The 15093-nt window shown below is 37.5% G+C and overlaps 1 protein-coding gene across 1 annotated transcript; it reads left to right on the top strand.

Annotated features, from left to right (window-relative positions):
- The first annotated feature begins 3643 nt into the window (after positions 1-3643).
- sesn3 (sestrin 3) lies at positions 3644-14962 on the top strand. The gene is made up of 10 exons (XM_056757548.1): positions 3644-3873; positions 8984-9049; positions 9867-10061; positions 10145-10327; positions 11862-12104; positions 12181-12313; positions 12705-12823; positions 12961-13151; positions 13380-13524; positions 13636-14962. The coding sequence occupies exons 1-10, from the start codon at positions 3820-3822 to the stop codon at positions 13720-13722; spliced, it is 1416 nt and encodes a 471-aa protein (XP_056613526.1). The 5' UTR covers positions 3644-3819; the 3' UTR covers positions 13723-14962.
- Positions 14963-15093: the final 131 nt, after the last annotated feature.

Below are 15093 nucleotides of genomic sequence, written 5' to 3'. Positions count from 1 at the left end.
AGGAGTCTTTGAGATGTGAACTTTCCCCCACTTATCCAAACAACTCAGCCCCAGAAAAACCCACTGAAAATCACAGTGGCTACATATGTTGACCTCTATACTGCTACACACACACACACGTATGTTTTATTATCTCTGTAGGGACAGTCCATAGGCGTAACAAGTTGTATAATGTACAAACTGTATATTTTATCACCTAACCCAACCTCTAAACCTCAAGATCGTAGAAAACGTTTTGCATTTTTAGATTTTCAAAAAAATTAATTCTGTACAATTCATAAGCTTATGTGCCCCCATGAGTTGGTGTGCATTAAGGTTTAGGTCCCCACTAACATATAAAAACCAAGTCCACACAAACAAACGCACAAATTCCCCCACATGCTCAGTTCCTCTGTTTACTTCGATTCCCCAGTTCCAGCCTGTTTGACCCCCTCTATCGCTCTTTCAAAAATCTGAGTGAATTACAAGATCGTTTAAGAAAAAAACTACCAGTGGAGGTTTGCAAAGATTCCTCAGACTTTTTTAAATCTATAATCACATGCAAGGGCTTAAACATTCCTGCCTGTTTCCCTACACGGAAAATGAACACACAATCTATCTAAACATGCTCGCTTTGCTTCGTATTTTTTCATTTTTTCCATTTCAAGGTAATTTATTGACATGACTGGGGGTCTTACAATATTGCCAAAGCATTGATCATATAATAAAAGACATACAAAAAGTACCAACATTAGAGTAAAATTAAAATAAAGTGTTACATTTGCTATTTTATTACATTTACATACCAAACTTTACATGACCTACTGTACTAGTGGTTTATGTTGGAACAATTTACTGCTCATGCATTCTCAGTGGCCACAAAACTCTCTCTCTCTCTCTCTCTCTCTCTCCTTCCCTCCCCCCTCTATTTCTATATGTTTCATGGAATCCAGGTTTCCAGGAAGTTTTCTGCAGTATAACATTTGTCTCCTGCTTGTTTTCAACTTCCTTGCCCAACGACACAGTCATTGTTCATAATCCAATGACATGTTTAATGCCTTTAAATGAAAAGTTACGTAAAATATTTACTCTAAGCATTAGGATTAGATTAAGATCTGCCTATAGCATGCTTATTGTATCCTTGGATAGAAAGATCTCTGTTGTGCACCCTTTGATCAGTGTTTTGGAATTGAGTATATGGTGTTTCTTTGTTAAAACAACAAGTTACCTTTTTGTGTCACAATTAGCGACAAAGAACAGCGTAAATTTAGTGAATACACACTTCTAATGTTGTGCTAATTTTGAACTAACACTCAAACAGAACATGCTCAGTGAGACCCAAAGTGTGATTCATCAAACAAAACAAAAGGACTACTTAATAGGTGCTTTTGTTCACAAAAAGAATAGGAGAAAATGAAGGTGTTAATTTTGATTGGAGGGTTAATTTGATGAAATTTAGCATTTAACAGATTCAATCAAACTATCTTTAGGTACATTGTTTTGCATGCATGAGTTGAAATCCTGGTTCGACAGGCTCTCTCACCATCTCATGATCTAAAAAAATAGGAAGGCATAACAGATCTTTCATCTGATAGGACTGACAGAGTCTGGGCTATATCTGGAAAAAAGATATAAGATTATATTAAAAAAGAAAGGGTGCCACTCACATGCATATACATTCATAATTTGTGTTTAAAGATTCATTTAATAGGAAGTGAGAATCATTGTGTGTGTGTGTAATTCAGCATTGCTTGAACACACAAACACGATGTTGGCTTCCTAAACAGGCCTTCACAGAATAGAAGGAAATGGGTGGCAGCCCTGTTTCAGGTTATATCCCGTTTAAAGCACCACACACACATAAACATGAAATTAAGTAAAAAATATTTTATTGTCATGTTTGCAATAATAATCAAGAATACCAATATGTGCATGTGCAATGGAGTTCTTGTATGGACTTATGTTTCTAGACTAGATTTTTGACAGACACCATAATTACAAAAATGACTAACATACGTCATTATAATCTTTTATGTTAATGATATAATCATTTTGCATAATTTTAACTATATGGGCATTTTGCATTAATCATAAGTGAGTCAACGTTATAGGTAGTGATCTCAAAGAACTGCAAAAAAAATTAAATTATCATTCTTCTGGCGTTTAAAGGTAAAACAAAAACAGTAATAGAAGATGCCCAAGAAATTACAAACTGTTTAATATTTAATGAAATAGTCCCATTTGTTCAAAGCAAAGGGTCAGGATTACCCAACTTCGATTTTAATTGTGAATCGAAGCAGAAGGGAAACAGAACACTATGAGATTAGTCAAGGAGCCATACAGAGCAGTGTGTGTTTGTGTTGAGGTTGTAAAACGTGTGAAAATAAACAGACATGATTCCTAAGTGTGTTACATAAAAGATTGTCTCAGGAAGTTCACACCAGAACCATTATGCCATTGCTAGGAGACAGCATTGTGACCTCACGGCTGATCAGTCGGCACTCCCATTGGCTGATTTCACTCTTATGATGACATCACGTTGTTGCCGGGTGAAATTGAACTCTGCTGAAAGGGAAGAAAACTTTTTTTTCAACCAAGATCCATGTGAATTTTCCTGGCTTAAGGGTTTAAGGTTAAAGGATCACCATGAAATTTGCTGACTATGCATGATACATCTCTCGTGCTTCTCACATTAAGGAAAATTCTTGAACTTAAGCAGAAATTTGAAGTTCAGAAATATTTGTTCAATCTTCTTCGACGACAGTGTGTCACAGCGTGAACAAGTTTATGTTGGGCGGCGTTCATTTCAACTGAACTTTTCGACATCAGTCTGAGACCAGAGGAATGTTTTTAGTAGTACCCCATGGGACGTCTACACGATCCCATGGGTGAAAATCCTGCGGGGTCTGGCCACCTTCCACACAGTCTGATGGTCATTCTGCTCGGTCAGCAATTCCCAGATCTATTCAAAGCTCTGGTTTTCAAGCTAATTGTTGAGCTCTGTTTTCTCATTTGCTCTTTGGACAATGTTTGCCTTGACTTGTTCGTGCGCCCTCATGATTAGTTTTCTTTTCCAAGAAGTTACTGCACATGCACGTTGAAGAGCAACAATTGCTTTTCATAAAAAAGAAAAAAACCTGTCTAGAGAAAATGTAACATACAAATTGTGATTTCGTAGAGTTTTATTATATTTATGTTTCATTTTTTTTATTAAATGATGACTTCTACGAATTTTTGACATGTTGTTGTGTTGGGCGGATTTAAGACACAATAATATCTGTATGCAAAATTAAATCCCTTTAAGTCTTAAAAAGAACATGCCTGGACAAGGGAGAGAGAGAGAGAGACAGAGAGTGGGTGGGGGAGTGGCTCAAATGGCGAGTTGTCCGATTCATTTTGGCGAATCGGTTCATTCGGACGCTTTCATCGCTAAAACTTTCTTTGTCTCTTATTTCAAACGTAGGGTACGAATCACATGTTTAGATATATATCCCCTTCGCCACTATATTACTAACTCATTTCCTGCAGTCGATTGATTCCCAAACGCTTGGCGACTCGGGTTCACCGAATCGGTTCAAAAGAACCGCTCGTTCTCGAATCGAATCTCTAGAAAAGAATGAGGCCAGCTGAGGGGGCGTGTTGCGCACGCACGTTCCTGCTCAAGTGAGACACTTGCAAAGCTTTATGCACTTGATAGGGAGGCACAGAGGGACACTGAATAGACTCCAGTCCTTCTTCAGATGCTTATCTTCTCTGATAGGAGATAGAAGTGGACATGCCTAGACCAGACCATCACTGACACCTGGACTCGTCATCTTCGCCGGGTTTAAGTGCGCCATAATGAACAGAACCGCAGATATCTGCAACCACTGTCGGAACATGATCAGGGAGAAGGTAACTTAGCGTAGAATCTCTTTCTATGATTTTGCATTTAATATGTTTTTCCTTTGTTTTAATAGCATTTAAAGTAGCCAATGTTTTTTTAAAGCATGCATTTATTTCTAAAATATTTTGTGATAATGGTGAACGAATATTGCACTGTCAGCGCATTTAGGCTATAACTCATTTAAAACTATGGTAATAGAAATGTTAACCAATTATTCAAAAACATGGTTAGTAAAGTTTTTATTTGTTGCAAAGTGATAAAAGCTTTGACAGAATAGGTTTGAATAACTTAAATCACATTTTATTGCATATTATTCTCACTTTCTACTCATTTGACATTCTCTTAAATCTCTTGCTCTGTCTATATCTCTCTGTCTCTCTTTGGCAGCAAGCTGTTATTTTTAACTATCATTAATCATGTTGCGCACATGTGACCTACTTCTACTCTGCTCATCTTTGTGTCTCACACACACCCTGCCAAAGTTCTTGTAAGTCAGACTGCACTTTTATACAGAAACTTGACCTGCCATTTATCAGAACCGCTGTCTTAACGCTTGCTTGAGCTACCTGCCCACACAAGCAAACATTGTGGGGTGTATAGAAATTTATTTTGACAAAAGTCTGTTATATGAGGGTTAGGGGAATTGGTGGAAACGGCGCTTCTGGCAACTTTTATGTTGATGTAATTTTATGACCTGTTGCTCTGGGTTATGTTATCTCTTATGTGACAGCTATCCCCTCCTGAGATATTAGGTTAGCCTGGCTGGGATCATTTCCAAAAGCAGTTTATTTTCTCAGGCCTTCCGCAAGGTGACCGTAGAATAAAAAGTAGAGCCGAATTACAGAATATTTTAAAAGGAGAACTGAAATGGTGCCTTAAAGGAACAGTTCACCCAATAATGAAAATTCTGACATCATTTACTCACCCTCAAGTGGTTATAAAGCTGTATACATTTCTTTGTTCTGATGAACACAAAAGAAGATCAGTTCTGCACTTTTGACTACCATTGTAACTTTTCTGCTAAGATGCCCTAAGACTGTTGGTTACAAGCATTCTTCCAAATATCTTCCTCTGTTTTCATCAGAAAAAAAATGTTGTTTATACAGACTTGAAACAACGCAAATGAGTACAGAAATTTTATTTTTGGGTGAACTGTCCCTTTAAGAAAATGCTTAAAGATCCACAATATACTTTTATTATGTAGTTCTTTAGAAAACCAAGAACTGAATAAACCATAAAATGGTGCTGCAAAAGAACGTTTTAGTTTGTTTTATTTTCATGATTCTTTTCTCTTGTGTTGGTCTTTGTTTATTTTCCTCCACAACTCTGTGTACTGATTCATGCTTTAGAGAAAAACCAACAACGACTCTACTGTGGAATTTGAACTGGATCAATGCTAAAGCTTGCTTCAGTGCTTTTGTTTTTGGTAGTTTTTTTTCTGACAGTCACGCATCAAGAGAGATACGCAGAAGCTCCGTAATAGTTGTGCTGCCTCAGAGAGTTTTGCTGATTCAGCAGGCAACACACTTCCTGTTCCTCCAGCTGCTGGTGTGTGCTGGCGTGACATAATTGACCAATGAATCGCACACTTCACTATTACCATATAGTTACCTGTCAGGAGTGCATCGGTGTCTCAGGTTTTGTAGTAGTAATGTTCAGGCAGAATTCTGTGGCTTGAAATCACCTTGAGATTGAACAATAATCTAAACACTTATTGAGTAAGGATACAAATGTCACTGTGCCATTACCCATCTGTTTAAGCTAAATTGCATTTCGACAACATTGCATAATCTTTTATGAGTTAATGTCGTCATTCAGAGACCTCTTCCGCAATCGAAGTGATCTCCACATGCTACATAATGCTGAAAACTGAAATGATAAACAATACAAGAAGTTAAGCAGGACATGAGCTCAGATGTATTCACATAAATCACAGTAGACTGCTAAAACTAACAGTGGTTTAACAGGAAAGAGCTTCCGGAAAAATCGTAAGCAGAGTCACTAAGTATTCAGTGTAAGCAGAATGTCGAAAGTTGGTACAAATTTTTATAAATGATTTTATGCTAAATTCCATTTTGCCAGGATTCTCTCTTTCTTCAGGTATTAAACCACATCGCACAGCTTTCCTTTATAGTGGTTAATTCAGCGGTGCTATTTCTTTACATTTATTTTTCAGTTGAATTCACAGTTTAAAAGCCACGTTTTTTTATTTTCCATGACGTTTGAAAAGATAGTGAGTAATCATGTTAAAGGTGGAGTTTGTAACAACTTGCTGTAAAATATCCTAAAACCGCTAGGCTAGTGTTAAATATTTTGTTCATCTGAGTACTTACGATATCCTAATGTTTCAACTACCAGTAAATCGTGAGAAAATCGTGAATCTAAACAGTGACGGGGCTGTACAGTTGCCTTTAAATCGCGTCCTATCCGCGTTACCCTTTGTTACCACCTTCACTGACGTACAGTGCGTGGACAAATGCGGAAGTAGTGTCTAGCATGTATCATGCCGCTAACTTGTTTCTAACAGTCACATAGTTAAGTTATTTATGGACCACAATTATTCGCAACATTTATAAAACTTTACCTCTTCCGCTAACATGATTTCTCGTTCCCATCTGATTGATGGCCGTCAGCGGTGGAGTTGAAGACAACAGTTCCCATTCCTAAGCTTTTTGAAACTTAGGAAGACTTATGCGTAACTTATATGTAAAATTCACACTTTCCTCTAAGAAATGAATATAAATATCTAGTTACGTTAATATGGTTATCATATAATTTTTTATAGCATTCTATAATAATCATATATTTCACTGCCAATAGTTACCACTTGTTATAACTATAACTGAAAATAACTAGCTGTGGTCATTTTTAAGAGTACCACTCAACTTTTAAAAGTTTTCAGTTTTTCGCACCTCATTTTCTTTGTCTGTATTAGTTGTTGTATTTAATCAAGACTACACTTTATTTATAAATGTAAATATATTAAGTTTTAAACATACTGTATATGTAAACAGTTTAAAACTTTAATACCTCTTGTTTGTCAGTCCAATACCCAATGTTCAAATCCCAGACTATGGGGTTTATTTACATTACAAAGTTCTAGTACCTGTGCTGGTGCGTGATGTCGTGTGTCTATATTGTCTGGACAGTGTCCCAGGCTGTTTGAGGAAGACTCAACCTCTGTCTATGGACACTCATGATGCTGTCATGACAACAGAATCGTTGCCGTGGTACCAGAGCATGACAGTCCTAGGCATAATCCGTGCTGATATTATGCCGTGCTATGATTGGGTGGAAGCAGTGATGCGTTTTCCAGGAGCAGGTCATGATGCTGTGTCAATGTTTCCATGTGTGTCAAACAGTCGAGATGGCCAATCAGTGCAGCCTCATCGCAAATGCACACAGACGTTACAAACTTCAACCACACAGAGGAAACTAAATGGATTTCAATTAGTTTGACAACTGGGAATCCCACAATCCACCTTGAGAGTAAACTAGGGTTGGGCGGGTGTCGTGAAGTACACGGGGAAGAACCTAATTGCAGGCAGCGGGGATGAAGGGGTTAACAAACAATTTTGATTTATAAAAACACAAAATAAAGACCCACGATGGGGTATTAATAAGGATTCAAGATAATAATACAAGGAACAGGAAGTAGACTAAATAACACTAAACTGAACAACACTAGACATGAATATAAACAAAACAAGTACTTTTACGTACGGGGACTTAACTAATTAACAAGCAATAACGAGACGAAAGGGCGGGAACAGAGACGAGACCTGGAGAGAGCGTTTGGCGATCAAAAAGATCCAAAACTCTCTCCACAGATCTCCAAGAGATCCTGCTATGATTCTGCCTCAAGACCAAGAAAGACATGACATGATGAGGCAGAATCACGACAGGCGGGTATGGCATTTTAAACACTGCTCTAGTGCTCTTTAAGTCTAATGCTTAGTCTTTATAGAGTCTTTATGGAGTCTGTAAATAAAGGTTGTGTTTTTCAATTGCACACATTAGTGAGTTATTTACAACCAATAGTTATTAAAACAATTACCTTCATGGGAAATTTGATGAAGCAAAAGATCAAAACCTATCTAAAAACAAGACAAATTGCAAAATGTAAAAAAAATCGTCTGTTTAAATTGAATTATATAATGGCTCAAAAAAGTGTCCTTTTTTATTAAAGGCTTGGCTTTCTATATAGTTTTGCGGGCCAACATTCACACTGTGAATGTGTTTCACAAGAACTTGTCAAACCAAAACACTCTCTTTCAGGACTTGTTTGTTTGACCTTCCTGTTTGCTGCCTGTTAACATTTCTTTGTGCAGTCTATTTCTTTATGTTGTAGTCAGATCTGTGACTTTTTCGCTAAAGCCGCAGAAGTAACAAGTTCCTCTCTGTGTTGATGAAAAACAAAACTCTCCTTGTCTTGGTGTTGCACAATCTTTCCTCTCACTTTTTTTTCATTTCATAAGTTTCACTGGGTAATAGTGCAGTCCAACAAGTCTTTAGGTAAACACCTCAGGCTAGGAATCAATTAAATGATAAATTACATTTCATAATAGAAAAAAGCTACCTTTTTAAACTTATTTAGACTTAAATAGACCCTTATTTTGGTAGTTTAGTGTTTTATAAATACCACAAGCCTCTATCCGGCATACGAAGTGGAGGCAAAACACTTCTTACCACAAATGTGTATTTGTGGTGGTAGGGTCTGAGGGGTGTATCTCGGGACGCTCGAGAGAAGGAAGGAAAAAGAAATGAAGCAACAAGCCAGGGCAAGAATTACAGGGAAAGAGATCTGGTGTGTCCACTTCTCAGACCACTGAACTATAGTGACCCTTACAATGTTAAAGCCAATCGAGCAGACACACACACACATAGAAATCCAAACACAGCTTTCGTGGAAGTCCTCACCTTTCCCTGTAGCTGGAACAAAAGCCTGGGAGGGTCATTCAAAATAAACCCTAGTGGGGAGAAACTAAATCAACACTAAAATGAATGAAAGTGCCTTTAAAATACACACAGTATGATTAAATTGTGGAAACTTATTAAAAGTTTTAACTTAAAAGTAGCTTGTTTCTTATTTAAATGTTCTTCTTGTTTATCTAACAGGAAAAAGGAATGAAGATATCAAGACATATATCAACAGGACCAAGCTCATTTATTCCAGAAAATGAGGTAACAAAAATGCATTACCATTCTTTTGTTTTGCTTTACCACATTGCTTTTTTAAATGCAGATTTTCTATTGTTTCACACATCTTCACACAGTCCCAGTTCACCCAATTCAGATGCTATCAGATTTGGTTCTTGGGTTAATTGGTGTTCATTTCACATTTGTTTTAAGTTCAGCCAGTTCAGGAGATGGCTTTCGCAGTATCTGAGTAAAACGCGCTGGGAGATCTAAGAAAGCGTATTTGGATTGCAAATTGAATTACAGGATCTGACCTCACTTTGCTGAATTAAGATGAACCTCAACCAAGAGTTCACATCTTTCTTGGCACTGATGTTTAGAAAGGACATTCGATCCTTTTTCCAAAATGCGGCCTGGTCGTTCTTTGCAAACCCCTCAATAAAAACAGAAGTTTGACAAAAATAAGAAGTGCAATTTTTGTGTCTCGGTAACATTTCAATAATATTCTTCAAATTTCCCTGAACGATGTACTTTTATTTAATAATGGTTTATCAGAGTACCATGGTGTTTTAATGTGATCAATGCGCCATGGTGCTGCCGCAGTACTTTTATACATTATATTATTTAGTTTCATATTGTTGTGTACTTGGATGTCATCTATTCGGTTATCAAAACATAACAAAAGTCAAAATGAACACGAGAAGCGGTTGTGCATTTGTCGTTAAAGTTTGTCATCACCTGCATGTCTTTCCGAACCCATATTACTTTTCTCCTTCAAGAAGAGAAATTCCAAATAATATTTATGCTACTCTCTCTTTCCAAACAATAAAAGTGAATGACCCTCACTCTCTGTGACCTTCAGATCATAGCAGCCACGCCCCTAAGTGACTCCACAGTGATGTACTTAGATGAAGAGTTCAATGGGCGTGTCGATAACCTGACACAGGTGATGGGGCTCCACCCACATTACCTGCAAGCCTTCCTGCGCTGCCACTATTACCTCCTCAGGATGGACGGTCCGCTACCACTCCACTACAGACATTACATCGCTATAATGGTAAACCCAGTCGCAAACTACATTTAAGGGAGACATTAGTTCAAGTCGAATAGTTTTGTGAGAGACTTTGATACTTTTTTCAGGCCGCAGCACGTCATCAGTGTTCGGTGCTGGTGTGTCACCACATGCAGGAGTTCGAGCAGATAGGGGTGTGTTCTGATTGGCTAAGAGGTTTAGAGTTCTGCCCGCAGCGACTTCGCAACCTCAATGAGATCAACAAAATCCTCGCACACAGGCCCTGGCTTATCACTAAGCAGCATATACAGGTAAACGAACACAGAGGTTGTTTATAGTTGTATAATACATACTTTGCTCTTAATAATAATACTCCCTTTTTTGGAAGGGTGTTCCATACATACAGTAAATTTGCATATTGTGCACTTTAAACACAAGATATAAGCTATTCCAAACAAGGACACAGGGAACGTTAAACCTAGACACTAATTTTTGAAATGCAATACTGAAGAAAATGGGTGTATAAAGACCTTACGTAATGAAGCGATATGTTTTTATTATCTTAGAATTAGCATGGAATTCAGCGTGTTGTTTCTACAGAGTAGCCCTAAACAAATTGTCACGGTTATGTGTGGGTGTGTCATGTCTTTTATTTTGAAGTTTTAGTTGTCGTTATTATCCATGGTCTTTGTAGTCTTTCGAGTATCCTTGCCCTAATCGTCTCAATGTTCACAGGTGTGTCTTGTTTAGTCTTTAGTCTTCTCTGTGTATAAGTAGCCGTCATGTTTCATTGTCTAGCTTTGTTTTTGTTACCCTGTTTGGTTAGTTTGTTTATAGACATGTTTTGGTCAAGTCATGTTATAACAGATCATGTTTTGTTTAGTTTGTTTTATTTATTTTATTAAACTGCATATGGGTTCTTAAAACTTGGCATCAGTGGACATTAACTACAGAAAGCTAGACCCAAACATGAACCTAGCACTTCTTTTGCTTGGGCTGTGTCAGGGGGCTCGTCATTTAGAGGATCATGTTCAGGACTTATGTGACGGTTACGTGTGGGTCATGTCTTCTATTTTGAAGCTTTAGTTGTAGTCTTTGTCCATGGTCTTTGCAGTCTTTTGAGTAAGCTGCCCTAATTGTCTCGGTGTTTACAGGTGTCTTTTCATTGTTCTGCTGTGTCTTGTTTAGTCTTGTCTGTTAATAAATAGCCCCCATGTTTTATTGTCCCTTGTCTATCATTGTTTTTGTATCCCTGTTTGGTGAGTTTGTTTATGGTCATGTTTAGTTCTAGTCATGTTATATCAGTTCAAGTTACATAAACTGCACAGAGCACATTTTGTAAATACATTGTCATTCTTCAAAGAAGCGAAAACACAACGACATCTTTGTCCTGTGAGAGCTGCCATAGTGCTTTGAAAGGGAGGTGGGAGTGAGCAACCTCACCGCTAGATCAGCTAAATTCTCAACGTTGGTCCTTTAAAAACTGAAAATTGTATAACTATCCTACATGTTTTTGGGAAAAGCTACTAGTTGTTAACCTAAAAATTTGACTATACAAACCAATTTGAAGTATTAAAATCATGCAGCTATTGCAAACTATTGTTATATGCAGTATTTCAATAACTGTGATGCATAAAGCAGCCTGTATTTACACAATGTTTAATATGTAGCACCATATAGAATTACAGAAAGAATATAATCTTATTTCACAAATTATTTAATATATTACATTTTTAGTATAATGGAATAAGTCATATTATGTCATATTATATTGAAATATTTTATTTTTTATTTTAAATAACATTTCATAATTCCAAATTTTCTCACTCTGCATTTTTCTCACAGGCTCTGGTGAAGACAGGAGAACACAGCTGGTCTTTGGCGGAGCTGGTTCACGCTCTCGTCCTGCTGGCTCACTTTCATGCCTTGTCTAGTTTTGTATTTGGTAGTGGTGTCAACCCTGACCCTGAGGTCACTGATGTCAGCGGAGTCTCAGATGACCTCTGCCCCCCAGCTATGGCCAGTTTGTGCACCTGCCACCTAACAAACAGCAACCAGGCCAACAGGAACTCGCAGCGTAACGCTGGGGTAAGACGAGCTTCCATGTGGTGTTTTCGTGAGTTACATCTGTTTTTGACACGTGTGCTGTTGTTGTGTATTCCAGAGTGAACTAGAGGCTCTGATGGAGAGAATGAAGCGATTGCTGGAGGAGAAAGAAGATGATGACGCTTCAGAAGAGGAGATGTTCACTCGCTTTGAGAAAGAGAAGAAAGAGAGTCTTCTGGTTGTATCTACAGGTAAAAAACGCGACACATTTACTATCAAAGTTAGTTTTGGACAGTTTGTTTAGGTTATATTCTGTTCTGTTTCTATTCAGGTTTTTTTTCTCTTTCCTCTATTTGTTTCTATTTTTGTCCAATTTTTCTCTTTCACTTCCCGTTTGGTTGTATTTATACAGAAATTAAAGGGATAGCTCTCCAAAAATGTTCTGTTATCCTCGTGCTTCAAACCCATGTGCTTTTTTCTTCTGTAAACATGAAAGAGGGAAGTCAAATGAATCTGAACAACATTTGGGGGAAAAATGATGACATTTAAATTGAGTTTAGACTTATTTAGTGCTTAAACTTTAGTAGCCAGCAATCTTTAGCTTTTCACATCCATGTACTAAAAAGCTCTATGCATGTTCAGGGTTCGACGAAGAGGGTGTGCCTCCCTCTCCCGTGGCTCGGTTTGTGGCCGACCCGTCGTTTGGATACCAGGACTTTGCACGACGTTCAGAAGACAACCCACCCACTTTTAAAGCACAGGTGAGATTGACACTCACGCTCCCTCAAAAGTAACCACACAATAAGATCATCTTCCCCCACCTTAACAACCCTTTTAGGAACAGGTTAAGAAGAAATTATTGACAGACATTCTCCGGGCTTTGTTCTCTCATCTGTAGGACTACACATGGGAGGATCACGGTTTCTCTCTGTTGAACAGGTTGTACTCTGATGTTGGTCACCTGTTGGACGATAAGTTTAGAACTGCATGTGATCTGACCTATTACAACATGGCCAGTCACGAGGGGGTGGACACCAGCATGTTGCGAAGGGCGCTGTTCAATTACGTCCACTGTATGTACGGTATAAGGTATGTGCATGACTCGCAAAGCTCACACTAACATTTGAAAAGTGATAAGTTGGTTATTAGATGTTATTTGTGCCAATGATCATTTTGAAATGGCGAAGAGAAGTATAGTGTAGAATGACTCTAGCACACCCTAGTGTTCAAGTATGATCTGACATCCTGAAGTCATTTGGAATACCAAATTCAGCCTCTTACCGCTGAATATTACATGTTTTCTTACTGTTTCTACAGGCATGATGATTATGACTATGGTGAAGTAAATCAGTTGTTGGAAAGTAGTCTGAAGGTTTACATTAAAACAGTAACATGTTACCCAGAGAGAACTACACGCCGCATGTACGAGAGCTACTGGCATCAGTTCAGACATTCAGAGAAGGTAATGTTTTAATTTTGTAAAAAGTTATTAGTCTGATTTTATTTGACTTTTTTTACTAAGGGGTCTGAAAAAGTCATTAAATACGCTCTCCTATTTTCTTCTATTCTTTAGGTTCATGTGAATTTGCTTCTCATGGAGGCCCGAATGCAAGCAGAACTGCTATATGCTTTGAGAGCTATTACCCATTATATGACCTGACCAGTCAGATTTTATACAACACCTGTTATATGACTTATCTAATCATGATTCACCCTTTATGTAGGGGCTTTCAAATTCTTCTGACCAATCAGACTGAATACCTTTAATTGGTAAGTCACTTAAGATGATGTGATTGTGGGTGGATAGTCATTCATTTTTGCTGGTTTTAAATCGGACAGATCTTATGGTCAGACAAATGCCAGCATTAAAATATACAAGGTGTTATATTATTTGGCTGATTAAGACGATTCAAATCTCCTGACCTGATCAATCGGACGATATCATTTGTGACATAAGCTCAACAGCCTGTGACATCGTGACTTGACAGATCACATTTTAAAGTGCAATATGTTCTCATTGAAAACACATTTATACTGTAAACTGAAGAGCTGTAGGATTGAGTGTACATCCTTGTTAAAGACAGACGTTTCATTCTTTTCATGCACATCTTAGAAAAAAAAATATTTTGAAAAACTGTTTTCCTTTTGTGATATCACCATATAGTAAATGTTAACAACAGAATGTGAGACTCCAGTGTGGAGTGAACTGCTTTATATGATGCAAGACTTTTCATTCTTTTTTAAGCTTTAAAGCCTTTTTTACATTCTTTAAAGTGCCTTATTTGATTGTATTTAATGTATTGTTTTTTTCTTTCAGATCAATTTAGTTTGGTTTAGTTGTTAACCTGAAAACTAAAGCTTTTGTAGCATTAACAGTGCACTATCAATCCTTTAATATTTCCTTTCATTTTCAGTGTTATGCTTTGGATAGTAGGATTACTTTATTGTTTGCATTTTTTAGCAGCCTATAATTGTTTCGAGTCACCTTGAGACTTTGTTTTTGTGCGAGTGTGTGTGTGTGATATCAAACATGTAGCGTGTCTTACCCTGAACGTCTGTATGTATAAGACAAAGTATTTGCACATCCGTTGGCCATCTCTTCAAGCAAGTGTGCTTCTGTGAAAGAAAACCGTGCACACAAGCATGACAGAGTTCATATGTCTGAGTGTTACGTGTGCGTGTGTGACTGACTATACTAACTAGCTTTTGGTGCAGTTGGTTTTGTCAATCAAAACATTTCTCAATTTTTTTTCTACGTATTTGCACAATTCTAAACGCAGCATCTGTTTCCTTCAAAACTCTTTTAAGGTTGTCTGGAAATTAATACATATTGAAAAAAATAAGCTTTATAGAAAGAGACAGAAGAGTGTTGCCTAGTCCAGGCTCCTGGACAGTGCCTATAGAAACCCAGGTTTAGATTATAAAATGTCATTAAAGTGCCTTAAGTAAAGTTGCACTTGCAGATACTTGCAGTATCTAGCAGATTGCAATTCAGATTCTGTTTCAGTAGTAATTGTCATGTATTTGTGAC

The sequence above is a fragment of the Triplophysa dalaica genome, chromosome 9 (genome assembly GCF_015846415.1).
Source record: "Triplophysa dalaica isolate WHDGS20190420 chromosome 9, ASM1584641v1, whole genome shotgun sequence".
Lineage (NCBI taxonomy): Eukaryota > Metazoa > Chordata > Actinopteri > Cypriniformes > Nemacheilidae > Triplophysa > Triplophysa dalaica.
This window is presented reverse-complemented; position numbering and strand designations above follow the sequence as displayed.